This window comes from Thunnus maccoyii, chromosome 16, assembly GCF_910596095.1.
Source record: "Thunnus maccoyii chromosome 16, fThuMac1.1, whole genome shotgun sequence".
Classification (NCBI taxonomy): Eukaryota; Metazoa; Chordata; class Actinopteri; order Scombriformes; family Scombridae; genus Thunnus; species Thunnus maccoyii.
The window spans coordinates 21,641,845-21,669,698 of NC_056548.1; the positions used below are offsets into that span (position 1 = coordinate 21,641,845).

Below are 27,854 nucleotides of genomic sequence, written 5' to 3' on the forward strand. Positions count from 1 at the left end.
TAGTGTTATTTTCTGATAGTATATTGTAATTTATTAAATACTTCAGATTACAACTTTAACTTCCTGTCATCCACAGGTGTGTGACTCATCTTGTGCAGTGTAACTGTTGTTAGCAGCCTCAAGCAAAATACTGCTACACACTTGGTGTAAGTTCACACCTGTGTATGTTTTATTACCATAGCAATTGCATGCAAAAGACAAGTTGATAAAGTGCTTGAGGGCCCATAATTTTATCTTTGCCTGTTTCTACTGAGGAATACTCTGGATATCCTGTTACAGCCCACCATTTGTCCACAGACATAACTGTGAATTCAGTTCAATTTGACTACCGAACTTAGGCATGTTCTTTTGAAGACTGTTTGCCAAAGTTGCACATGCCTTATTATATTCCTAAGAATGTATGTTATAAAAACAAAATACAAACTAAATGCACAGAAAAAAAATGAGCCCAAAACACGTACCACACTTACAAATTGTCTCTGCTTGCTCTAAAGTCTTAACTTGCAGAGTGATTACAGCTTGAATTAGTTTTGCCCTCATGCAATACTTCTTTCATAAATAAACCATATCGAGTTCCGTATGTGTTCCTCTGTGTGTGTGTGTGTGTTTGCTTGTGAAACTGAGAGGAACTCTGTCATTTGTTTGTTTAGGGCCCACAACAAGCTAAGCGTTGTCCAGTCGCGGGCCTCCTGCCAGAGAGCTTCCTTCACTCGCCAGGCTTTATTGTTCTTCAGGCCCTCTATGCGCAGCAGGAGGATGTTGTCTGTTTCTTGATTCTCTTACCAGCCCCCCTCTCAACACACACACACACACACACACACACACACATACACACACACACACACCATTCATGTGGGAAAGAATGGGCCCACTCTGGATTAGGCTATTCCCCTGCGTAACACTAGACAAGGCATTCAATATCTCCAGCCCGCTCTATCCAAACAGTGTCTTGGCACAGACTGAGGTGAGGGCTGGAAAATCCCAGAGCTGCTGTTGAGTTTTTGGTGTGACCCACTCTTTTATTATAACGACTCTATAAATGCTTACAGACTCTAAACTTGGCCCGTCCCGAGGAAGGATTTCAAGAAAGCCCCCATTAAAACAAACACACACACACATTATGTAAGTGAACGTACATACAGCAGGACTTAAAGAGCTGAAGATAGAACAAAACACACACACACACACACACACACAAACCATCTATTCTTTCACTGTGTCCACTTTGCTCATCAGGAGTCAAGTAGTGGCAGCTGGGAAAGAGACAGCTGGGGCTCCTTAGTCTTGCTCCTCTGCCTCTAAACACACACACACACACACACACACACACACACATACACACACAAAAATACAGAAGGACTGAAAAATAAGAGCCAGGCTAGTACTAAGGAATCACATGACACACACACACACATAAAAACACTATTTCTCACGCGCCCTGGAAAGAAAACGATCAGTGATGTGGGAGGAAGAAGTGAAAAGAGGGGAGAGATGGAGGAAAACGGGAAACAGTTCAGTGAGTTTATAGGAAGCTGTCGAGTTCGACAGATTCTTTTTGCTACATCTATTGTTTCTGCGAGCACTGTGAGGCTAATAGAGGCCATCAAAGCACTCCGAAGCCCACAGTGTTTGCAGCCACTTACCTCATGGCCTGACCAGCCTAGGAAACTAAGAGGAAGACAAATAAAAAGAGAGAGAAAAAAAATATTTTTTCCATTCAGATCCCCTCCCTTTTCTTCTCCCTACCTCTTACATCTGGAAAATCATCATCTGGCAACTCACAGTGGAAGCGACCGAAGCCAGTTAGATACTGTCTGACTTTTTTTATTCTCTTTCAGCACCTCTGGGTTTCTCCTGTATCTTTCCCTGCTTTCTCAAGTCCTCCTCACTTTTCTGTTGGTGCTGTTGTTTGTTGTTTCTCACCTTCTATCCTTTTCTTCCAATATCCATCCCTACTTTAGGAATGTCAAGATGCCCCTCTATTTTCCTCCCCTCCCTCTCCGAGTACTCAAACTAGGTTGGTGAATTTTGTCATTACTTTTATATTTTACAGAGAAATTTTTACTGGGAATGAATGATAGACTATAAAGATGGATGTAGAGAGATGTAATGTCACCCATTGGTTTGCAGCTTTGGTTGCAGTTTATGGTCAGCGCCATCTTTTCTTTTTGGACCAGGACCTTCCAAATAAGAAGTGCAGGGTGTTGCCTTTCATGCTCTGGAAACACACCCCGCTACCTCAGACCAAAGCTAACACTAGCTTACTGGGAACACCAAGTGGGGAACACTTGGGCTAATGTTAGCTTCTTTGGCTAAATTATGTTAAAAGGGAAAGTAACATTAAACTTCCCATTGTATTACAACAATAGTCCAACTCAGTGTGAGTCTTGGAGCTGGGAAGAGCAGCAGGAGAGCCAACTGTCAATCAGAGCTGTCAATCAATGCCCAAAGGGCAGACATCAAAGCCTATAAGTCTGTGAATCTTATTAACGGAGTAATCATTTCCAAAAAGACCACCAGCACATTTATTAGAGGGCCTGAATTGAGACCATAATGACTTGTTAAAAAAAGATTGACCTGGTATTTCTAGAGAGAAGTTGACACTTTTTGAATGGGAGTCAAGCATCTCATGGCCATCAATGGCATGGCACACAAATTCTGCATTGGCTTCAGCCTCAAGCTGTGGTAGTTGCTGCTTGGAAAGAATAGTTACTTAAACATATTTAAGGCGGAATAATTGTTTTTTGCTGAAAAGTTGCGTGCTGCAGCTGGAAGCAAGTTGATGACAGCAGTGAGAGTGAACAACACAGTGAACAGTGCTGGCCATAAAAACAAAACAATGAGCTGAAAGACACTAAAACACTCAGTAGAGCTGAGAGGAACTGCAGAGTCAGGTGATAATTCTTTGCTGGTTCATCACTATAAACGACACCTCTCATGTTAATGTAGTCATTTACTCTACTTTTTGTATAAAAAAGTAGATTAGTGCAGTTTTAAACAATTACTATTACATCAGCACAGTCTTTATCACGGAATCATTAGAGGGAAAAAACTTCAAACAAGATTAGTAAAAAAGATTAAGCAGGGCCTAAATCTTCACTTTTTCTATCTGGATGGCACCAGCTAGCTAATGATAGTATATTAGTATACTGCTATAATTGATAGTTAAAGTGGAATTGTCTTATCAAGATAGCAAACACCTAGAAAAAGCTTGTCAAAAAATTAACTGATTAACAAAGCGGAAAATCCTGAGGTACAAATCTGACTGGCTATAAATTTGACAATGCTCATCTAAAATTTGTACACATAGTTTGTGTCTTGTTAGGTAGAAACAAGTTCTCTATAGTGTAATTTCATGGGTTTGAAGTATAACAACAACTCATTGTGTCCTTTTAACCAACTATGTGCTTGCATTTCTCCAGACCTCTGTGAGATTTATGAGATGAAAGTCTCGTTACAGAAGATTAACTCCAAACAAACTGCTGTTGCTTCACTTTCTGTGCAGTAGAGGATTTTTTCCTGGGAATGACTGACCAGAGAATTTGGACAGACAAAATATGTAACAGCTGGATGGACTTATTGCATATATGTCACAAATGGGTTTCTGGAGGGACATACTTCAGATTGGAGCTTACAACCTTTTTGTCAAATACTGGGGCCAGAAAATCCAAAAATTGAGTAGTAAATCCAACATTTAGTTCCTCGTGATACACTACTAATGGCTGCCAAAATCATGAGAATAATCATTTTCTCTTCAAATGCAAACTAAATAAATTCTTAACAAGATCATAAATTATTTTAAGTCCTTTCATTTTCTCTCCTTTAAAGGCACTTCAGTGTAATGATTAGTCATCATAACTACTCATCTCCTTCTTTCTAGCCAATCCGTCTCTCTCAGCTCCCTCTGTTTGTGTTTGATTTGGCCAATGACGTGCTGTGAAAGCGATCCTCCCCAGTCAAGCCAGTCATGGTTGACCACTTTGACTCTCTAGCAAAGCAAAGCAGAGCAGCCACATCTGGCAAACGGTTCTCACATCTGGTTTGTGTATCAGCTCCTTGCACGGCCGTCTACCACAGAGTCTGATAGCATACCTCAGAGACATGAGATGAGATGAGCTACAGACACTCCAGGGAGGCGATGCTAGATGATGGTGAGCGAGTTCATGTTCAGGGGCCAGATACACAGAGCAGGAAATGTCACTCACTGACAAAATGTCAGACAGTGAAGAAGGCGCTGTATGTTTTATTGGGGCTAAGAACTTTCAAGTGTTCTTTGCATTAATTTGTTGCTGCAGTGTCAAGAAACAGAGCTATAACTCTAAAAACCTTGATGATTACAGGTTTTAATCTTCTGTAATACATCACTTAGATTAAGATACAAACTAAACTAAATTTGAAGGCACTGGTCTTGGAAATTAGATACGCAGTTTAGCAGTCACAACAAACAAACAAACATAATTGAGAACAGAGTCATTTTCTTGAGTTTTGTCATTTATTCATTATTGTTTTTAGTCAATGAATTTGTGGTATACTAATAAAAACTATCTACAGTCTGGTCCTCATCTGTGTGTACTGAATGGTTTCATGTAATGTAATACCACCCCCTTGTGTGAGATCTGTATTCTGCACTCAGAGGGAAATAACTGATGCCCTTTTAATGGCCATTTATGGATACAAACAATATCTACAAATTAATTTAGAAACTGTACTCTAATTTAAAGGAAAATGCTACTCAGTTTCATGTACACACCTCCACCTAGTACCCCCACTTATCCAGCTTTTTCATCTTGTCTTACTACTTACCTGTGATATTATCTGTCATGCTTTCACATTAAGTTAAAATCTAAATACAAGACCAATACACAGCTGTTGTGTTACCTACTGTAAAACATGACACCATAATTCCCAAGCTCATAGCATCTAATCAAATGTATATAATTTTGATACAGAAATCTGGTTTTGGCCAAGTTAACTTGGACTTAACCTGAACTGCAGACTGTATTTGTATGTGTTAAAGTCTACAGTAGCTACTGTATCTTTCATGTGGCACAAGACTAAGGGTCTTAGTTAGTGGCTCTGTCAGGCTGTACTTGGGCACAATGAGCTAAATGCTAGCATTAATACGCTAACATGTTCACAACGACAATGGTAACATCACGATGTTTAGTAGTTATAGTGTCAGGCAGGTATATTTATCATGTTCACCATCTTAGCTTAGTGTGTTAGCATGCTAACATTTTCCAATTTGCACTCAAACCTTTGCAGATATTCATCACAAACCAAAGTATTAGAGAAATTTGAAAGTCTGATGATGGTACTAGATAAAGTCAGGGGTTCACCAAAGTTATTACAATTCATGCTATAGGCACTATTTGTACCAAATCAAAAAGCCAATTCACTCACAACCACAAATGTCAATCTCATGGTGGCACTAGAGGAAAATTCAGAAGACCAAAGTCATTGGGATTCATCATCTGGGAACCATGAATGTTGGTATGAAATGATGTGCCAATCCATATGTTGAGATTTTTAACTAGATAAGTGAAAAATGTGGTGGTTATGTTATAGAGGAAAAGTCAGGGACCGCCAAAGTCATTTGGGTTCATCCACTGGACACCTTAAATGTCAGCATCAAATTTTTTAACAATCTATTAAATAGTTGTTGAGATATTCAGTCTGAAGCAAAGTGGTGGACTGACCGACAGACAGACTCACATTACTATCCCCACAGCCATGCCAATAGTGTGGCTACTAAAAACATGACACACAAAATGAAAACATGACAATTAGGCTACTTATTTGAAATTCTTTTTATTTCATGCAAAATAATCCCAATAATTATATAAGCAATAAACTTTAAAACATTTTTTACACTTTTTCAAAGAATTGGCAACATAATAAGACTGTTCTGACATAGTTTGACCTTTACATAAATTCCAAAGCCACAGCCTTTCTTACCACATTCCAACTGTTGATCTCATATTAATCACATACTACAGCATACCGTACATTTTGTTCTACAAGAGGCACTGGCACAACATTTGAATGCACCATGCGGCCCTGTTGGCAAACAGCAGGGGCAGGGATAACATTTATTTTAATTTGGTATCAAAGCAAAATGTATTTGGACCTGGATAATACAGCAACATAAATTATTCTCACATCATGTTTCCCTCGTTATTTGGGTAAATTCAATTATTTGAGAGACTGCACAGTACATTTGTGCAGCACAATTAAATAAAACAAATTGAAAATTGAGGAAAGAAAATAATACTTTCCAAAAATCTTTGGTGGAAAAGAAGAGTGTTGGGCAACTGTTTGTATTTTTAACCAAAATGATTCTGCTAGTAATTCTGACTGTAGTTTTTACTGTCACATTCAACGGATACACTCACTCTGCTGTCCAGTTTTAGGTTCACAAGTGGAAATGAACAAATAATGTGAAGGCTGTTCTTGGCTCAAATAAAGTCAACTTTATTGTACCACACTGTAAGAGAAAACAAAGTGAAACAAAACCTAAATTGCTTAAGATCTGGAGCTGGTAGGCATTTGGTGAGATGCTAAAGGGCACTCAAGGGTGGAGAATTCCCAATCCTTTCTATGATTAAACTCTGTGACATCTTCACAGACTGACTGGCAGGTTAGCACTTCCTGTTCTACCTTGTATTGACATTCCAAGCAGGTTAAACTAAAACTAACTAGCCTAGTTGGTGTTTCACAAGCCTTACTAGCTGTTTTTTGGTCTTAAAACTTGGACTTGGACTTAAAAATTATGTTAATAATTGTGCAAGATTACAGTTAAGGAAATTACACTTAACCGCAGGGCTGCTCTCGTAAAAGTGAGTCCAATACAATTAAATATTGTAACTGTCATCATGCTGTACCTGTCAAAGATTTGTCTGAAGGTTAAGAAAGGAAGGAAGCCAAAATGAGATCATCTCTTTTTTCTTTTCCAGTTCAACAATACATGAAAAAAGAAAGGCTACCATAATCAAAGACACAGATGGTTTATCTGTGTGTTTTAAGACCCTTGTGGTAAACGTACAAAATAGAACTGTCTATGAACATATCTTTATACATAACTGGTGATGGACAAGTATTCCCTCGTGAGGAATATCACTGATGTGCAGCACCATTTTGAAACATGTTCATTTTGGATGTTAAGGCTCAGAGAGGGAAGAAGCAGGGTGGACAGAAACAAATATAACACAAAAGCAGCACATTGAGAAGATACTAGACACAGGCATAACAGTGGTCCAATACAGTCTGAGTGAGTATATTTTTAAGAAATGAGGAGCACTCAATACATGTTATTTTGTAACCTAGGTTCATCCTATTTAGACTATTGATCTATGTGAGAGTTCAAAGAACTGGCTGTTTTTTAACTCCAATCATGTTATCAGAACATAGAGATTAAAATCATCCAGTTATTCCTAGTAAAGCCGAAGAGGCCTGGTAGTTCAAACATTTCAGCATACATGTTTTTTTTCTATAAAATGAGAGAAAATGAAAATTTTAGGGAGTTCTAAAGCCAAATGGTATGAATAACAATTTTTCAGGCCATAAAAAACACTAACAATATGTTTTCTATAAAGGCCAGTCTTATGTTCTTAATTACAGCCATCCTTGTGTGTGCTCATGTATTAGCATGGGACACTCCAGTCAACAATCTATCAGGGACACATGGATGATTTTAGTGTCTATGTGCTCTTCACTTAACCAGTCCTCTCATCATTCATCAAAACTTCAGTTTTGCAAGAAATATAAGATGAAATATTTTGAAAAACATATTCAAATTTAATTGTGTCCAAATCTGGAGGATTGTAGGATTGTTGGGCAGAGGGCCATGTGTGTTTGTATGAGTAGGATGTTGATGAGTAGGGCTCTTAGGCTTTCTTCTTACAGACATGGATGAAGTAGCACGGGGCTTGGGACTGACCGGGGATGTACGTCTGGAAATCTCCGTAGACGCTGTGCTCCGCTTTGCCGTAGAAGGCCTCTTTCAGCAAAGCTTTGAAGCTATCCAGACGGTGAGGGTAATAGGACAGACGGAATTTACTGCAGAACACAAAGTGAGCAAACGCACGTTAGGATTCCTCTCTCCACTCGATAAAGGCACTTATTGTTGTGTCTAACATGTCTGGGGAAGGAGTCCATCGACCTTGACTGTAAGGGATTTCAGTAAACAACATCACAGAGAGTCTTCACAGTGAAGAAATATCCCAGACTGTGAGACGAATATCATCAAATGTCACAAGACAAACACTGGAGACCACTTTTAAGGTAACATTTTAGGGATGTGGTTAGGCTAACACATCATTGTCATTATTATATTATGACAAACGGCAGGAATATGACTTAGTCACTGTTTATGATTGAGAGTCAGTCATTTCATAATCAGAAAGAAAAGTTGACACTGCTCTAAATATTTGTCATGCAAAATGTGACATTCACTATAAAGACATTATATGTCACAAATACTGTATGTTATAGTATGCTTCATAATCAAACACTAACTGTGTCTGACATGATACTCTCATGCAATACGATGTTGACTGACAGATGCTGTTACAAGACAGTTATTACTGTGTTGTGAATCTGGCTCCTGATCTTCAGTACAAAGGTAGTTTGGAAACTTCATATTTGTCTTTCTGTACCTAAAATCCCTGTAAAGCAATAATCACTGAAATCCAGCAGTGTAATGTTAATTTTCTGCCAAACATGTTATTGTAGCTCTTGAACAAGTTAATGTAGGCAAACAGTAAGTAGTACGGTTGGGGAATATAACAATATATACTGTGAAACAGCATCAACCATATATTAACATATTGTAAATACTATGGTAGCCATACCTTAAAGGATAATGCTGGCAATATTCTGCATTTTTCCTATTGTCGACAAATCCCAAGAAAAGACTCAAACCAACAACAAATTTATCCCACTAACAAGTAACATCTGTGTAACCAAAGCCTGATATAACTTATATCTTAGTGCCACCGACCTCCATTGTTATCCAAAAACTATTACAAACATATCCTTGAGCCACACTGCTGCACTGGGTGTATTTTTGAGTCAATCCCACATACTACATACATACACTATCCTGCTGCTGCAAAAAAGAGCCATAGTGCACCAAACGTGTTAATTTGTGGCTGAAAATAGTCCCCAAAAATGCAGTAGTTACTCCTGCTTGAGTAATGTTTGCTAAAATCTACAGAGCTCAGATGTTTTGGGGACATTATTGTGTAATAACATTTATTAACAACGATTTTTTAAAAACTATATATTAATGTCCATTTTTTGAAAAAAATTACACATTCAGGAGGAATGAATGATGGTGAGAGCCACTGGCAGAGTTGGGATGTTTTGAGAGATGGACAAACGTATTGTTGACTTTGGTCTTTTTGTGAGATTTGTTGACAATAAGAAAATATAGAATAATGACAGCCTTATCCTTTAACATTTGTCAAGTATTTTTGTGGATGTATGTGGTCTTTTTGGGCAATCAGTGAGCATGCTCATATTGGATTATCATATTCTTTTTGCATCATTGTGATGACGTACTTTGATACCTCAGGTATCTAATTTGCCTGATTAGCCAAAAACAGACACTTGGGACTTTATTCAATAACTATTTTTCTATTGATCTTTAGGAAAAAATATTACATCACCATATGGATGGATATCGTGATATAAAATTACATATGCCGTCATAGAGAATTATATCATTATTGCCAAGCCCTGGAAAGTAGCAGTTACTACTATTTACTCCTTAATATGAATTATTTCTTGCCAACTCTCTGTGAGGGGGAGGAACACTGGTATTTATATTTATTTAATCATAACATTTTATGTTTTGAGACCATGCTTGGAGTTAGGAGACCAAATCTTACTTGATGTTACTTAAAGTTGCAATAAACAATATTTAGCCTTATTAGTTTTCAGAAAACAACTATTTACTACGTAGAGATATCACAGAGTAACGGCATCCTTACCAGTGAATTAAGTCACATTCCCTCTGTGTTTGTTGTTATCTGAGCTTCTCTGTTCTTTGTTTTGGTAGCCATGCATGCATGTTAGTGCATGTGAACATGCATGTTAGTGCATGTTAGTGCATGTGAGTCCCTCCTTGTCCTTGTCCACATCCATTTCCAAGATGGCGGCCACATCACAAACTTTCTCAAATTACAGCTAAACAGTACACTAAAATATCTTTCTGAAAGCATTTGAGGCATGAAATAGGCAATGCACTAACATAATCTTGATCCATATTTGATCAGCACTGCCTAGTTTGACAGTTTGATCTGAGTTTCGTGAGTTGTCGGCTTTCTTTTTTCCCCCAACTCTATTGAGTAAACGATACACAGGTTGGTTTTGGTCTGAGATGTTGGTGCTATAATGTGACATCTAGTGGATGAATGTTGTGTATTGCAACTTTAAATATGGTTGTCAGACCTTTGGGCTCAACACCTACCTGACTTCAGGAAGATTCTGGAGGGCAGCCTGGGGCACATGGATGGTGTAGTCCAGTGTAATCATATGGGGTTTACTGTTGACCCACAGCACTGAGGTGGAGATGTCCTGAGTTAAATCGCTCTGCAACACAAAACACACACACACATGTAGCATGTTAGTGAGTATTACACAGCAAAGATTACTCCCCACAAACTTTCATCTCCTGTTCAGTAATTCCAAGAGTGAGCTGAGCTGAAGCCTGATCAGAAGCTAGTGAACAAAACCAGGAAGTTGCTCTTGCTGTTATGGAGTTGGACCATGAGAGCAGACTCTGGGATTATGGAGGTATCTGAAGTGGATTTTGCTCTTGCACGCGACTGTTGACTTAGTATTTACATTTAGGCCTTCCAGCTGGATAGTTCCTACGTTGGCTGGATTAAAGAATAAGGAACTTGTTTGGAGGAAAATAGAGTAAATCAAATATGGCTCATCGCAGTTGGCACCTGCTGTTATGTCTTTTTCTATTTCATATATATGAGCTTTTGCCAAAAGGCTAGAAAGTAAATGTCAGGACTGCTTGTTTATCTAAACTTCAGATGCCTGAACCCAAAGTTTTGCTGTTACAGAAACATGTTGGTAAAGAGAAGGAAAATGTCTAAGTGATTACTTGTTGGTGTTTTCTTCTTGGTGCCAATAAATGTGTATTTTACCTGCAACATAAATGCTACACATCATTAAGGCTGCATATGTGCACACTTACATGTACTCCAAATAACCTGTTTTCTCAGTACTCCTGACATTATCTGTTTTTCTCACCATTTTCCAAGACAGTCTTAAAACCAGACAATTTCATGCACAACTCCTTCTGTTTCGCCTGTGCCTCTTTCACTGAAGATCTTGCAATATCCGGCAGGCTCTGAATAGAGATTTAGGTCTTAAACTCAGCTGCTGCTAGGAATAGTGTAAGTAAACCATTCATAAAGAGCCGTGTCTTTCCAACTCCTCTTCACAAAGTAATGAAGAGCCAGATAGTGCAGAAGCCTGTTTTAGATTAAAAACAGGTTTTTATGTGCCTCTCAGGCTGATATTTTTGTTCTTATTTGACGTCTTTGATTTGTTTCTTACAAAACTGCGATGTGTTTCACTTTTCAGAAGCCAAGATATACAAAGCAACAGCATAGGGTTAAGACTCTGATCGTGGGAAAAAAAATTACATTTACAAAAGTTACCCAGTTATTACACATACTGTTGATAAATTAGAAATTTGTATACAGAAAATGAGGTTGAATGGGTAACAAAGTGATCCTCTACATGTCAAACCGTATATTCTGTAACCGTTCTCAACTCCATTAATTTCAGTACCTTGTAGTAAATATTTTTGCCTTGTGGCGCCAGCCCGGTCTCTAGGATGTAGTCATAGTTGCGGTGGTCAATGATGAGGATCCCCCCTGGTCTCACCATACTGGCAATGTTCTGAAGGGCCAATTTTTGGTCACTCTGGTCCCCTACGAGCAATACAACATCGCTAACATCATCAAATGTTCTGCAGTCACTTAACATTGAATGAATGAGTGGTGGTGGAGACTTAATTTTGTGTGTTTGGAGCCTGAAAATACAGTAGTAATCAATTCATAGATGGATGTTTGTTTTGAGATGGTCTTGAATGAATCCCTGATGTGTTTGGTTGTGATGTGAGATTTGAACATTAATTTTTAAATTTGTCACATCTAGGCGTCAGCAAAATTTAAATCATGGACTATTTAAGTCTGTAATCAAGAAAAAAAATTAAAAGGTGAGTAAAAGGTAATTCTTAGAGAACGGTTCAAACACTTTAATTATATACCTTTAAAGTCTGGTAAGTGAGCGAATGAGTTGCCAAGGCAGATAACAGCATCAAAGCCATCGCCTGGTTTCTGAATGTCTTCTTGTAACATCAGCCAGTTGGCCTCTTCAATCACTACGAATGAGAAGGAAAGACAAAAATTTCAGGAAGATGTCACCTGAGGAACACTGCAGAAATGTGATATGATAATACAGGCTTTAAATACTGCACTAAAAACAATGTGTTTCCAACCATGACACTTCAATCTGAGCAAAATGAAAAATGTCATACCCCACTGGTCAAAAGCTGGTTCTTTTCTTCTCTCCCATCTCGACTTCAGTGCATACTTGAGCATTTTGTCGCTGGCATCCACACTCACCACGTTAAAGCCCTCCTCGAGCAACATAATGGAGTCAACTCTATAAAATAAAAACCATATGCTCTGTAAATACAAGTCCTGCATAAGATCAGCCAACCTAAAAAGCTCAGCTTACAACACACTAGGAATCATCTTTAAACGCACTTTGCATGCGTACTGCTGCAAAGTGAGACGAAATGTTTAACTATGGTGAGTTAAGCTACTTTTGATTTTATTGACTCTGTTTGTCTTGTGCGCTTCCTTGTGACTGCAGCTGATTCCTGCTTTGTTAAAATGACCTAATAGGATTAATTCCTACATTCACAGTACAGATTATTTCTGCATCTGAAGTTAAACTTCATTGCATATTTTAATCGAACAAGAATACATTCACAGCCAGCATGTTTAACAAAGACCGTTTGCGCCTTCACTCTGGTTTGTATTAGCTGGTGACAATATTCAAATATGACACTAAATAAACATTCCTATCATCTACCTTTAATCATCTTCCACCTGAGCAGTAGTGCAGTTTGTTAGGAGTGAAAGTGTCATCATACTAAAGACAGGAAGCAACACCTTAATGTTTCACAGCTATAAAAGAGATGGCTGATATTTGATAGCCAGTAGCTCCTCATGCTTACAAAGACAAAAAGGCTAAAACACAGTCTGGACTGAGGATGGTGATTTCTTTTGGGACTCTCTTTGCACTTAAGTCTCTTGTGCTTTCTAAAACCACAAAAATAAGCAAAAGCGACAGACAAGAGCTACAGTAGGGATAAATTCAGTGGACAATGACCTGAAAAAAGGTAACACACAACAATCATTAACAGCAACTGAGTAACTGAGAAAAGATAAAAAACAGCAGCAAATACAAAAAAAAAAAAAAGCAACAGTGTGTCTACAGTAAGATTACACAAACCAACAGTAAGAATATAGAGTGCAACTACATAATTATTGCAAAAGCTTATTTGGAATTACACAGTGTAAATCTCAATGCAAAATAAAATATTCCTCTGCAAATTCTAATTATGTTCTAAACTGCAAAGCGCAATCTGTAGGTTCACGTAGAAGTTGCCACTAAATCTGGTGACAGAACAACTGGAAAAATTGGCATCACAGGCACAGAGATGCCAAAAATAGTGGGGCCCTTTGTAACCTCATTCCACTATGAGCATGTTTACATCGCCCCAGATGGCCCTGCTACTGAGACACACTACTTCTATGGAATGGGGTCAAAGTCGGTGAACCACACAACCACATCCACCCAGACATTGCTCTGCGAGATATGAAGCTTTACAATGTTTACTTTTGACATGCAAATGATAGCAGTGTTGACCTGGAGGGGAAGGAGTTATGATAAACATTAGCCAGTTAATATTTATCAGCCAAATAGAAGAGACTGTAATGACAATTTTTTAGGTAAGATGCTTTTTGTGTCACTTGGCTAGCCTATTCAATGACTGATAAATTGATTTTAAGATAATAAAATTAAATGCACTATTAAATGATACTGATAATATTGCATCTCCTTCATAATTCCTCCTGAGTTGAGGTGAACTGAGGGCTCAGCTGCCTGACAGGTTAAAATATGTTGTCTTCTTGTCTAAGTTCAGCCAATGGCCTTGCTGCTGTCCCAGAGCACAGATACATTATCAGTACAGGTAAACAGACTGCAGTGAACCAGTCAAAACTCACTGGAGCCACCTATCACCGGCTCATCAACCACTGAACTCTGTATCTACTTTTCCACACAAGTCACTTACAGTGACTAGCTTCCAGTTTTATAGATATATAGATATCAGTCTACATTCAGTAGCCTGCTGTGGATCAAAATTTGTCAAAAGTGTGGGTAACTGGTGTAAATGTACACTGAGCTGCACTGCGACTTGCAAACTTGTATCTTTTTGTTTAGGCAATTATGAGCATTTGTAGTTATGACATGAAATCACCTTTAGTCAACAAGTCACAATTCATAGTCCCAACCTCAGACTGCTGCTAGAGGCAGGAACTGGTAGAGTGGCTGCTGCAACTCTGCACTTTCATTCATTACTCTCTGGCCTAATCCGGATTTTGTCCGGAGTTAAAACGGTCACTGGGTTGAAATTCCAGGAAAGTCAAAGTAACCTGATTAACTATTAAGATATCCAACTTGTTCATTACAGTAAAAATTGGCATTTTTAATACTTTTCCAAAATAGATTATCTGGACCAGTACAGACCTGAATAAAATGAACTAATTCATGCAAGTTTTAAATCCCCTGCAAGCTGCTTCTATTTGTCTACAGCTCTCTATCAAGCACAAAGGAGAAGAAAACAGCAATGACACACACTACATACGTGGCAATATGAACATATTGCAAATTGAGTCTCTGCTATGGAGCTCCTGTAGCCTATTTTCAGAGTGGTCACACCCATTCACAAACCTGAAGGGTAACTATGGGAGCACATGTCACACCACTCCTTCAGTGAAACGGCTTACCATGTGCACGATTAAGTGCAGTCTTCAGTTCAGCATTAATACACAAATCTGCACGTATCTCTTCATTGCAACTATTCAATAGCTGTCCTATCATAATAACCACATTTGCCATAAACCAAAATATGCAATAGTAGCATTTTTTTTTAAAAAATAATGCATATTTGATGTATAGGACTAAAGCCGAATAAGAGATTGGATTGTACTTATATACGGCATTTATAAAAGTGGTCACCAGGTGTGCTATGTTTGCTGATATACAAGGGTAAATCTTAAATAGGCGCAATTTTTCATAGAGTTTGGTGACACTTGCACAACCTCTGCGGAGCCTGACATTACCCTGTTCCGCAGGCTACATCCAGCACTCTCCGCACCCCATGCTCTTTCAGCAAAGACACCACCCAGCTCTTGTACTCCTGCGTCCTACTCTGCGTGTCTCCGATGTACAGCTGCCAGACTTTCGCTGCTTTGCCGTCGGCATACTGGTCAGGAAGACCCTCGGCGGCCACACCGAGGGAGCGGGTCCTAAACACGCTGTCGACCGACATGCTGCTGCTTGTATCTGCCAGAGTATTCAGCTGACTTTGAATGTGTATGAAACCGGTCTACTTATATAACAGGGATTCTCTCCACATGCTAGCCAAAAAATATCGGTTGTTATTATTTATATGAGCAGCGCAAGAGGAACAAACTTTAACCCAATGACACTCGGCTAGACACTGACGCCTACTTTTTGATAGGATGGAGAAGGGAGTGAGGGAGGGAGACGGCCCTGCTTCCGTATTTACGTCTCGACGTTGACATTAACGGAATATTTTCACCCTACGCATTGCCTTACAGGAACATTTTCACGCTGTACTGCATTGTTCAGTTGCCACAACAAGGCCCGTTAATCAGATACTTGAGGCAATATATAATTCTGGTTTGGGTCAGGGAAATGTTTGAGGTTATAGGACCACCAGTACTGCTGAAACAGGAGGATTTCAGCGTAAGAGGAAGGTGTTGCCTGTGAGGCTATGCTCAGGAAAAAAATACCTGTAGTGCATCTGCTAACTGAAATGCCCCAACATATTTCATCATGTGTCATTTCATCATACAGCTAGGACACGTTTGGCAAAATGATAATTATTACTACAAGGATAGCCAAAATAAGGGTTTATTTGCAATTTAACACAGTAACAACAATAATAATAAGTGTTAACTGTACTGCACAACGCTTATCAAGGTGAGGAGAATAGGTTACATACATATGAATCAAGCAGATGAAATAATGACAAATGATAACATAAAAAAAACAATTGAACATTTAACACACATGAAAAATGCATCACATAAAAAATTCAACAAAGCCAAAAGAAAAATCTCTCAGAGGTTGTTTGCCAGTCAAATGCAGTTTTTTTTTCATTCCCTGCACCCTCCCAAAAAGTGAACTCCTCCTGTTGTGATTGGCCGATTAAGTTCACAAAGGAACATACAAATGTACTGGAAGAGGTGAGGTTATGTCAGCCACAACCGGTGCCATCCAGGTTAGGGTTGTAGCACCCAGTCTTATCAAAGACAGGCCTACTTTACAATATGTTCTGTCTTAGTCACACATACACACACACACAAAGGACAGGGTCACATCACAGTCCACAATAACTACCACTAGTAGTGGCTGTACAGACAATAACTGGTCTAATCAAAAGAAACGGATGCAATTTTCCACCTCCACCCTCTCAGACTAATTAATGAGTGGTATGTGTATGCACAAATGTGTGCTTAAGCAGATTCATAGAGGGAATGGTTAAATACTTATATTTCAATTAATTCAATTATAATGTTCCAAATTAGTAATAAATATGAAATATTGTAATATCATTGCAGATCAGATGATGCAGTGCAATTTGAGTACTGGTTTTGGCATGAAATTGGCCCAGAATCACCTGACCTCAATGCATTTCACTTGCTCAAGACTCAACTGAAGGCAAAAAGCCACCAAAACAAACTAGTATAGTAAAGTAAGTAAAGACAGTAGTAGTACAGGCCTGACACATCATCATCAAGGAAGGTATGGAGTCTCAGCTGCTAACTGAAATGTTTTGCAACATTAAATATGATTTTATTTTAGTTTAGGTTAATTTGCTCAATTTATTTTGGTCTCCAAAAACCGTGGGACCACATATATACACTGTGAAAGCATTCAAATTAAAGGATAGATTCACAATTTTTAAAGTCTGTGCTAAAACAATTGTCAGGTGTCCCAATGAACTTTGACACATTTTTCATGCAGTGATCATTCCTCCTGTTCATACTGACTATTAAGAGATCCCCTCATAATGCTCTTTTAATGTAAGTAATGGGGGACAAAAACTACAGTCCTCCATCTGTGCAAAAATGTATTTAAAAGTTTACCTGAAGCTAATATGAAGCTTCAGCCATCCAAATGAGTCAAATCAAGTCAGTATCTTTCAAAGTTACAGTCTTTTAAGTGCCAAATTCCCTCTTTGAACAGGAAAACATTGACTGTTGATTGACATTGACTGCTGTTTTAATACAGCCTTAAAAATTTGTGAACCTATCCTTTAAAGCTAAGTCTCTCACTGAAACATTTTGAGTCATGCTGGAATTCCTTTTACAACAGTCTTATCGGGTGTGTTTGTTTTGGTGTGTTTGTTTTGAGAGATGGAAACACTCATATAACTGAACTAGATAAAGGCAGCACTTAGTGATGTTCAAAGTTTCCTCCTCAGCTTGGGTTTACAAGCTGGATTTTCTGGGTCACCTCACAGTTGAATTGGTTGATCTTTTAACTTGTGTAAGATCATGTTAAGCCCTATTAGTTCCCAGTTGCCACAAGGTCGCATATTAACTCAAGACTTTCAGTACTTCCAGTTTTGGGATCTTTAGGGAGTGGCTGCTCTGCTGTATGTTACTTTGATTAAGTGTTATTTCGTTATTGGTGGTTTCTTAGGCGCTCTCACTAAAATATTTCTCTATAGTAACATCTAGTGGCATCTGTAGGAAACTACAACAAAATTTACATAGAAATAATGCTTGACTACTGTGCCTAATGATTTTGTCTATTGCCCTCTGCTGGCAGACTTCAGGCTAAATTCAAGAAACCTAGAACTGTTTCATGCCAGGTTGTCAGACTACATGTCAGGGTGATGGTCATGACTATCCTCTGACCTTGTGGAGCCTCAGGTAGAAACAAGAAGTCTGTGCTGTTTATTCAACAGATAGTACATTTTTTAAAATTAAGGCAGATGGTTAAATATGCAGAAGACTGAGCACAACAGTCTCATTTGAACAAGTTATTATCAATAATACTGAAGCTGAAACTGAAACTGACCCACAGTGCTGGCTGGTACCACTCGCCAGTGAAAGTAGCAACCATTTACTGCATGTAAATATATGCAATTAGCAACAGGATAATGCAATCCATTTATCGTAGTATCAAAGAGCAATTAAAAGGTAAATTCATTACAACCTTTGGACTACTTGCACTTTTTTGTGACTCTAGTTATGGAAAAGAGGAATCACATTTTAAAAATATCATGTATCTTATTGTACATTTTTTGTTTTGGGGGGGGGGTTTTGTTGTTTTTTAAAAGTTTTTTACAGAAAACCACTGTATTAATTTTAATTTTAAAAAAGTAATTTTGGAAAGAAAGTTGGTGAAATAAAAAATTTAAAGCAAAAATTGAAACTAGATTGTAACATTTGTGAGTGGGAGGAGGTGTGGGGGCTTGGAGGTTGTATATGTGTGTTTGTATGTTATTTTATCTTTTATAATTTTTGCTATTATTATTATTGTTGTTGTTGTTGTTGTTGTTGTTTGTTTTTCTTTTTGTTTTCATGTCACTATGGTCCCTCGCATTTTGAAAAATAAAGTTATATAAAAAATATTGTAACATTTAACAACATATAAATGATGCAACAGGCCTTTTCACAGCAGACTTTATTACTTGTTATTGTGTGAAAAGCACAGGTGTTATCTTATCAATTTATGGTTATTATCAAAAATGGCTGTTAAAAAGACCTATTTGCCTTTGGAAATGTATTGTTTGGTAAAACGCCTGTTGTACTGTAATGCTGTACTGGAATGAGCAATAAATTCTCATCAAATGATTATCTACAACATGATTCACTAAGAAGAATTATGCACATCACTTGTAGGTGCTTCAATGCAGGAGATGATTTCAAGATAAAGACATGTGTGTCGTTAGCTGGGTTTTTCCACCTTCCTTTGCAGTTTGTTCAAAAACACAGTAGATGGCACTCTAAGAGAAGATTACAGTATACAGCATGGACCATTATACATGAATAAATCAATGCATACTTTAATTTCATGTCACACCACCAAAATTACAACAAGCATATGCTCAAATATGAGTGTCTATATAACGAAGGAGACAGCATTGGAATGTATCAGTACATTTACATTACTTACATACAATTCTCAGATAAGTAACTTTTCAAGAAAACTGGCACTTTTACCATAGGATTTTCATTTTGTGAGACTACTTTTTCCTTGACTTCTGCACATTTATCTGTCAGTCTTACCTGAGAATTGCTTTGCAGAATAACATTTTATTTACAAAATGTTATGCTAAGCTTGTAAAATGAGAATGGCTGACAGTTTACATGTTATTGCTTACATTTGCATACCGTTACTGATTTAAATTTTGATTCAATTTCTATTTTTATTGATATAGTTTCCTTTCTCTTTGCAAAAACTACTCTAAATATGCTGAATCATTTGAAACATTGCCAAATTAACACATTTCTGTCAAATTTAAATAGTTTCATGTTACATCATAAATCATATATTTACAAGCTTAGCATACATTTGGCTTGTAAAAGCTCACTTAGTCCAAGTAACCACAGTAACTGCCGCCCACTGATAAATGTAACAGAGTACAAAGTTCACAAGTCTCACAGACTGTAAATATATACAACCAGTGGAATCGATGCTAGTAGTGTTTTAGACTGGATTTAACAGTCAGTGTTGTCAACAGCAGCAGACTTTTGATTGGAACTTCTCTCTCTGTGCTTCTGACGTTTAACAACATACAACCTTACCACACATATTAACACCACCATAGCCACAGCAATAAAAATCCATATCCAAATAAAACTACCAGCAGATGCAGAGGAGGCCTTCTGAGTATTATTTTTAGCAGTTGGCTGCACAAAACCTGTGACAATCTGAGGGGTGTCGACAAGATGTTGACTGCCCCCCGATTTGACGCATTTGACTTTATCTTTAAGTATGTATCCTTCCCGGCAGGAGCAGAAAAAACCTCCAAAAGTGTTATTACACTCTTGATCACATTCCTGCATCGAACATTCATCAATGTCCTCACAATAATCTTCATTTTTTATATAGCCTTCTGGACAGGAGCATACATCACGCGACTCACATGATAAAGGGCAAATCTCCTCTGCACAGTGTATTTTGCACTGCCTCGGGTCCGTACTATCTGGGATATATCCTTTGAAACAAGAGCATATATAACCTCCTTTGACAACTGTGCATTGATGCTCACAAGGACCATCTAAACAGCCATTAGAACTCTGGAAAACATTTGGATCTGATAATTCTTGTACCTGGCATGCGTCTTTGTGGTTTGTTTTGCACAGAAACCCATCAGTTTTGTCTGAGCACAGCCTCTCGGTCCACTTTTGATCATTTGAAAGTGACACACAGTGTGGAGAACAGACTTTAACATTCTCTTTCCAGGTGCTGAAGGATGGAATAAAGTTCCTGTGCACACCAACAGAGGTCCAGTCATAGCCTCTCAGTGGAGCTGAAAGGTTGCTGCAGGCGTCAGCTGGTAAACGCAGTCCAATCCAGAAGTTCCCATACAATTCTTGATTCAAAATGTCAAGAAGGCTCTCATCCGTCTCAGCCTGAAATGTCATTAATTCTCCATTCCTGTTACGACATGTTTCTTCAGCTGTTTCAAAATCCACTCTGTCCTGGTTAACAGTTATGCAGTCAGCCCCAGCACATATAGGCCTACAAGTGCCAGTCTGCTTCATGCAAACTCCTGTCTTAATAAAAAATAGGAAAAAAAATGACATAAAAATAGTCAAAGACATTACCTTCATAGGTACAAACACAGTCAGTTTCAAACAGGCCATGTTGTCATGCAGTAGATGATGTCAAAATGGTGGCTGGCTCATGGAGAATTTAGAGCTCCAGGCTACCTACTGCGGAAGGAAAGTTGAAAACAGGAAGGATGTGAGATAAAGTTAGACTACATTGTTTTTCCAGCCCAACTAAGGGCTGAGGATACTCTGATGTACATGAATTTTTATTATTGCGCCAGAGTCACATCAGCATAATCAGGTATGTAAACTCAATTCAGAAAGTAAAATGTGTTTAGTTGTATTTGTGAACAAATACATCCCTGTGGCAGTGGTGGAAATATCATTTTATCACTTTTTTTTTTTTTTTTACAATTACAGTACATTTACTTACTTACTACAGTACTTTACTTGACAATTTCAATTTAATTTTATTATATATATATATTTTATTTTAAGTTTATACTTCTACTCCACTAAATTTAGCTTTTTCGATACAAAGTATGATATTGTGTATATATAAACTGCTCAGCAGTATATGAAGCCGTTAAAATGAGCCCCAGCTTGATTAACTACAACATTAAAGTACCACTTACATGTCAATGCTTGGTCCAAACATATAATGCAGTAATAACACTGACAGAGGCCATTCTTCACAACACATACTTTTAATTTTAATACTGAAATACATTTTGTTGCTTATACTTTTGTACTTAAGTAACATTTTGAATAAAGAGCTTTTATTTGCAATGGAGTATTGATAGTATAAATGTGTTGTTGCTATTTTTACTTAAGTGAAAGATTTGAATACTTCTTCCACCACTACCCCAAGGTATTGAAAAGTGGCCAACCCATTTTTATTTCCTCTGAATGATGCAGTAAAGACAGCAGGTTCTTGGAACAATGAGTGTGGTCTGTCGAACTCAACTGTAGAGAATGTGATAACAGGTTTCGAGAACAGGGAAGATTACATACAGGAATCATACATTACATACATTATTACATATATTAATAAAATGTCATAAAAGCAGCCAGTTATGACAAGACAAATTACAAAATCAGCTGGCTGAAAATTGATATGCACACTTTCAACATCACATCCTTTATTACTTCATTAACACTGTCTTGGATTATTAACTATGTCAGTGAAACACAAACCACCCACATCATAAACTGTAAGACCCTTCACACCCTTTTTATGACAAGACACACCACCACCTTCACATATTTACTTGTTACTGCTTTACTTCTTGCACAACATAGACTATTTACCATTTTCACTCTATGTGTATTGTGTACTTTTACTTATGAGCCACATAAAAGATGATGGTGGACAATTAAACTTTCTCTGATTTCTGATTTGATATGTAATAATTTGATATCCCACTTAGCCCCTTGTGTGTGTGTGTGTGTGTGTGTGTGTGTGTGTGTGTGTGTGTGTGTGTGTGTGTGTGTGTGTGTGTGTGTGTGTGAGAGAGAGAGAGAGAGAGAGAGAGAGAGAGAGAGAGAGAGAGAGAGAGAGAGAGAGAGAGAGAGAGAGAGACATAAATTACATAAATACATATTAATCAACATATCCGAGTACAAAGTCTTCTCCATCTCTATCAGGTCATAGGTCATCAGTAAGGATGGACTCATACAGTTTCTCTAAACGCGGGTCCAAACCAGACGACACCCAACAGTAGCCATCTGTTGTGGTATTTTTCTTGGCTTCTTTTTTGGAGCGACTGCAACGAAAAATTGCTATAGCCAGAGTCACTGCGAGCAAAAGCAGCAAAGGAATGACCGAACCGAGGACGCAGATTATCACCCTGGAATTGATCGTCTTGGCGAGACTAGCAGTCGCAGATTCGTTGCCCCGATTATCACCGTGCGTAACGTTCACCAGGTCTGGAGGCGGTGCGTCAGTATGAGGGGACTGGTGCTGGAGCTCTACTGTTGTTCTGGTTAAAGACTCTGTGAGGTTTTCTTGTGTTTCCTCGTCAGCATTTGATGAAGCAGCTGTCACATCTGGAGCGCAAGTCATTCCGGTGGTATCCAGGTGAAAGCCCTGCGGGCAGGTGCACAAGAAGCTGCCAGCAGTATTGACGCATTTGAATTGACAGCGACTATTGATGCATTCATTTGTGTCCACACACGAGTGGCCGTCCTCAGATAAAGTAAAGCCGTCGTTGCAGTAACAGGAAAAGGAGCCGAAGCTGTTTAAGCAGCTGTGCTGGCATCTTGAATGCGTGCACTCATCCACATCACTGCACTTACCGTCGACCATTTCATAGCCGTCACTACACTCACACGTGTAACTGCCGTGCGTATTTACGCATACATGATCCAGACAGGCTTGTAATTGGCACTCATCAATGTCAGAGCAGTTGCGCTGGTTTGCATCCAGTTTGAACCCATCTGGGCACTTGCAGGAATATCCTGACTCCCTCATTACGCACTGATGCTCACAGGTGTTAACGCCGCACAAGTCTCTTATCCTGCAAGAAAGTCCATCATTGTTCAGGTCGTAACCTTCTTTGCATGAGCATCGAACCTTGTCTGCGTCCGTGTGGCACAAATGTTCACATCCGCCGTTGTCGATCGCGCAGTTTTGCTCTCCTGTTTTGCAAAACGGACCCGGGTCAGTCCAACGATAGGTGTCGTCAATGATGGTACAGTAAGGAGCGTAAGGAGACTTCTGCTGGTCACCACATGAAATTTCCGCAAATGTTGCTAATGGAAACAATTTCATTTCACTTCTTAGTGGCTCCTTTGAAAAAGGCGCAGTGTAGGTTATTTGTCCAGGCCCCAGCAAAGCCAATGGTTTACACATTCCCTTGAAATAAAACTTACATACATAAAATTCAGGGCTTTTGCAAGGGCTATCAGCCCATTTCAGTTGGTTCTGACCTGAAGTGTAATTAATCCTTACACATCGCTCAGTGCATGTGCCCAGAGGCTCCTTTTCCCAGTTGGAGTAGTGGGAATCTTCCTCCCCAGATACCCACTTAAAACCCCTGAGAGTCTTATCAGTTAACACACAGTCCCCTCTGTGCAGTTTTAATCCAATCCAAAAGTTGAGGCCCTTGTCCTGATGTCTTTGGATCTGTGAGAGAAACGATTGCAGCAGATCCTCTTCTTCTCTGTCTCTGACTGTCATCAGATAACCTCCATTGTGGTCGCAGTTGTGATGGGCCTTCTCAAACTCCACCTTGTCCATATGTAAAGTGAAGCAGGCATTAGAAGTGCACAGCGTTTCATGTTCAGCTCCATATGATCCTTTAAAGCTGTTAATAAGCAGCAGTAGAAAACTCAACAACATAATTGCCATGGAGAGCAACAATTTAACTGATATCCAGAGGGTCCCTGGGAGTTTTTGAGTTAAATCTGACCAATATGTGGCCAAAAAACAAGTGGTGTGGGTCTGAAACTAACATTCATGCTCCTGTATCCTGTTTGGGACACAAACTAAAGACGGAAGTAATGCTTTGCAGGAGTTATGGGTTCTTTTTCTCTGCCCTGCTGAACAGTTCCGTTTTGAAACAGAAAACAATGGCAGGCTCTGTAGTGTTTTGACTGCTTCTCCAGATGTCTCCGGCACCAGTAGGCTTCAGACATTTAAGCTGACTCCCTTAATTGTAGTGAGTTACAATACATGAGCATGCAGGGGTCAGAGTCTCAGGGACACTTTGACACAACAAACGGACACTGTGGATAGACGCACAATAGCTGCAGCTGGGAATTAATCTGCGACCTTTGCCACCATGCTACCTCCTAGACTACAGTCGACCTACACTTTATTATTAATAGTATTAGTATAAACATTGTAATCATTCAGTGTCATAAATTGTTTATTACATAATCTGCCATATCATGCATATAAACGTGTGTAATAGATAACTATTATTATGTTATTGATTGTGCACCTAACTGTATGATCATGAGTAAAGACAAAACTATTTTATGCTTTACCTCTGTGGGTGTAGTACTAAAATACAGACTGTTGTACTGTAGGAGATGAGGTTTATTTTAAAAAGAGTGGTACGGGACCTGGCTCCTGGGATTGATGGGAGTTAGTGTTTATGTATGAAAACGTATGTATGATTGTTCACTCCCATGCCTTGTTCAAAACAACACAAATGACAATTTAGTCATCCAATTGAGGCTCCTTTTTTAAATTACATACATTTACCATAAAAAAAGTGAATAAATAAAAAACAAATAATGGTATAGAGTGGCATGTATTACTTAAGTCATTGCTGTGTAGTTTAAAACAAATAGAGTTCTTGTGTTGAAGAATCCTCCATGGGATTCTTTTTCAGGAAGTTCATGAATGATCCTGACATCCATCATCTAAGAGATGGTTGTAGGTTTTTTCCCCTACACAGCAGATGTATGTATGTTTGCTGTGCAGAAACCAAAAGTATACCATCTTTTTCTTTTCTCTCCCAAATAAATTATACCAAGTAAACATAACATGGGACACAATGGAAGATTAAAGTCAACATTATGAGAAACACACACACACACAAAAAAAACACTTTCTTTACTGTCCCCTAAATTATGTGGATTAATAAAGGTTCTCATTAAGCTCTTACAGTGTGAGCCTGAATACAGTACTTAAAACCCAAGACTGTAAACAACAATGTTTCCATTTTGCCTATATTATTTCTTCCACAATAACATTACTCCAAACCAGTATTCTACTTTCTGATGAATCATGGGAGTGGGAAAGTAATAACATTTGCTGATTGCAATGGGGAGAAAGAGGGTTTTGCTACTGTAGAGTTATGATGTGTTTAAATTGAATCACCTTTACTCATATCTTAAATAACAGATGAACAAAGAAGCAATCACACACCATTGCATTCTGTCTGCTGTGCTCTTCTTCAAGGATTCCTGTACTCAAGTATAGTGTGACTGGGTGAACAGAAACGAACGCATGGCTACCTTAAGCAGGAAAAGAAATGAGTAACACTGGTTGTTCATATTGCAAAGTGGATTGGAGACCCTTGTGTTTCAACTGTGTGTGTTTAAGTAGATTGAATGCCAGGGACATTCACGTGAATCCAGCCATTTCCTGTGTTTGTTTAAATACAGAAAATGCCCCAGATACAATCACAGGAAGTCAAGTAAGACACTCCTCCACCCACTGAGCTCACATAGGCAATTAAATAAAGTCAGCTTCAAAGACCTCTCCATAGACAGATTCTTCCATTTCTATCTAACAAGATGCTATCATATTAAAATCATGCATGTCCTCAGATTCAGTTTTTCTGGAATTTCCAGCCCACCAAACATTTTGAGTGTATCAAGAAGGTTTAGAAAGAATTATAAACTATGGTCCTGTTAACACCAGGTATTAACATCCGTCTCGGATGAGAGAGAGTGATCTGTCCTTTAAAGTCAAATCATTCAAGTCCTATATTACAGCCTAAATGATGTCACAACATAAAGCAGCGATGAACAAGCAGTACATCAGCTCTGGCTGAACAGAAACACTAGTCAAGACTCACATAATGGCATTCATTTATGCTCAGTTTAAAGTTTACATTTCATACACATGACTCTAATTATATGTTAATAAAAGAAAAAAAGCCAATTTTACATTCACTAGCTTATTTACTTAATGTTACTACCTATGGTTGTACAACTGTACAGAGTAAATCTCAGGAGAGACTCAGCTCCGTTCTCTGTTTCTTTGTTTTTAGCGTTGTCAGGTTAGGCTAACCCATTGTTGCTAACTTTGGAGCTAACCCCCCCCCCCCTTTTCCTCTGCACTTTTCTGAAGCTCACACTCACTCAACCGCTCACTTGCTACGCACACTATTAACACACACATTAAGCTCTGCCCTTTTCCTCAAAAGGAGCTACACTACCAAGAGTTTCCTAGGCAACGACACAGAGGTTAACTCAAGTTTCAGAACAGCGATGCACAGAGGCTCCCAAATGCTATTGATTTCCGAATGAATAGATATTTGGTGTATTTTTGGCATTAAAAAAATGGGGTTTTTTTGGCCTGGCAGGGGTGGCCCACCAGGCCTGTACAGGAGAGACACTGATATATGTAATATATAAAAGGATACTTAACCTAGTGTTAGTTCCAAGACCAAGGGCCCTATTTTAACGATCTTAAGTGCACGGTCTGAAGCACATGGCGCAATTGCATTGAGGGTGTGTCCAAATCCACTTTTGGTATTTTAACGGCGGAAAAATGGTCGCTGCACCAGCCGCATGGCTCAAAGGAGGTTGTCCATAGTCTCCTAATTAATCATGAGTGTGTTTTCGGCGTAACATGCAATAAACCAATTACAGTGTCATCTCCCATTCCCTTTAAGAGCCAGGTGCACTTGCACCTTGGCGGATTGCTATTATGACGGCACATTTGCCAAGTAGCAAGAAGGAGCGCTTCTCTGCAGAGGCAACGGATCTGCACGTGCACAAAGGGAAAACGCACGATCCATAACAAGCACACTGCTGCTCCTGGACCCTCCCGTGGTCAGCCCCAGACCACCAGTTTAAGATCCTGTTCATTAATTTGTTGCAAATTTATCATTGTGTGGTTTTTGAAAAGGTTTAATTTTTTTAATTACAGCTTTGGTTTCTTTAAAATCGTTTTGTTCAGTCATGGAGTAACAGCTAAAATCAGCGAGGTTTTAATTGCTGAAAGTATGGAAACCTGAT

General features: G+C 38.7%; 3 protein-coding genes across 3 annotated transcripts; all 3 read right to left on the reverse strand.

The window, feature by feature from the left end:
- Positions 1-5,792: 5,792 nt before the first annotated feature.
- gnmt (glycine N-methyltransferase) lies at positions 5,793-15,866 on the reverse strand. Its single transcript, XM_042389181.1, has 6 exons — positions 15,450-15,866; positions 12,569-12,696; positions 12,299-12,412; positions 11,818-11,960; positions 10,475-10,596; positions 5,793-8,058 (listed from the first exon to the last, which is right to left on the reverse strand). Exons 1-6 carry the CDS (start codon positions 15,656-15,658, stop codon positions 7,887-7,889), a joined length of 888 nt encoding a protein of 295 aa, XP_042245115.1. The 5' UTR covers positions 15,659-15,866; the 3' UTR covers positions 5,793-7,886.
- A 3,097-nt stretch (positions 15,867-18,963) lies between these two features.
- LOC121881143 (thrombomodulin) lies at positions 18,964-21,544 on the reverse strand. The gene has a single exon (XM_042388791.1). The coding sequence runs from the start codon at positions 21,240-21,242 to the stop codon at positions 20,091-20,093; it is 1,152 nt and encodes a 383-aa protein (XP_042244725.1). The 5' UTR covers positions 21,243-21,544; the 3' UTR covers positions 18,964-20,090.
- Positions 21,545-22,693: 1,149 nt separating this feature from the next.
- Positions 22,694-24,641, reverse strand: LOC121881182 (complement component C1q receptor). The gene has a single exon (XM_042388845.1). It carries the CDS (start codon positions 24,499-24,501, stop codon positions 22,798-22,800), a length of 1,704 nt encoding a protein of 567 aa, XP_042244779.1. The 5' UTR covers positions 24,502-24,641; the 3' UTR covers positions 22,694-22,797.
- Positions 24,642-27,854: the final 3,213 nt, after the last annotated feature.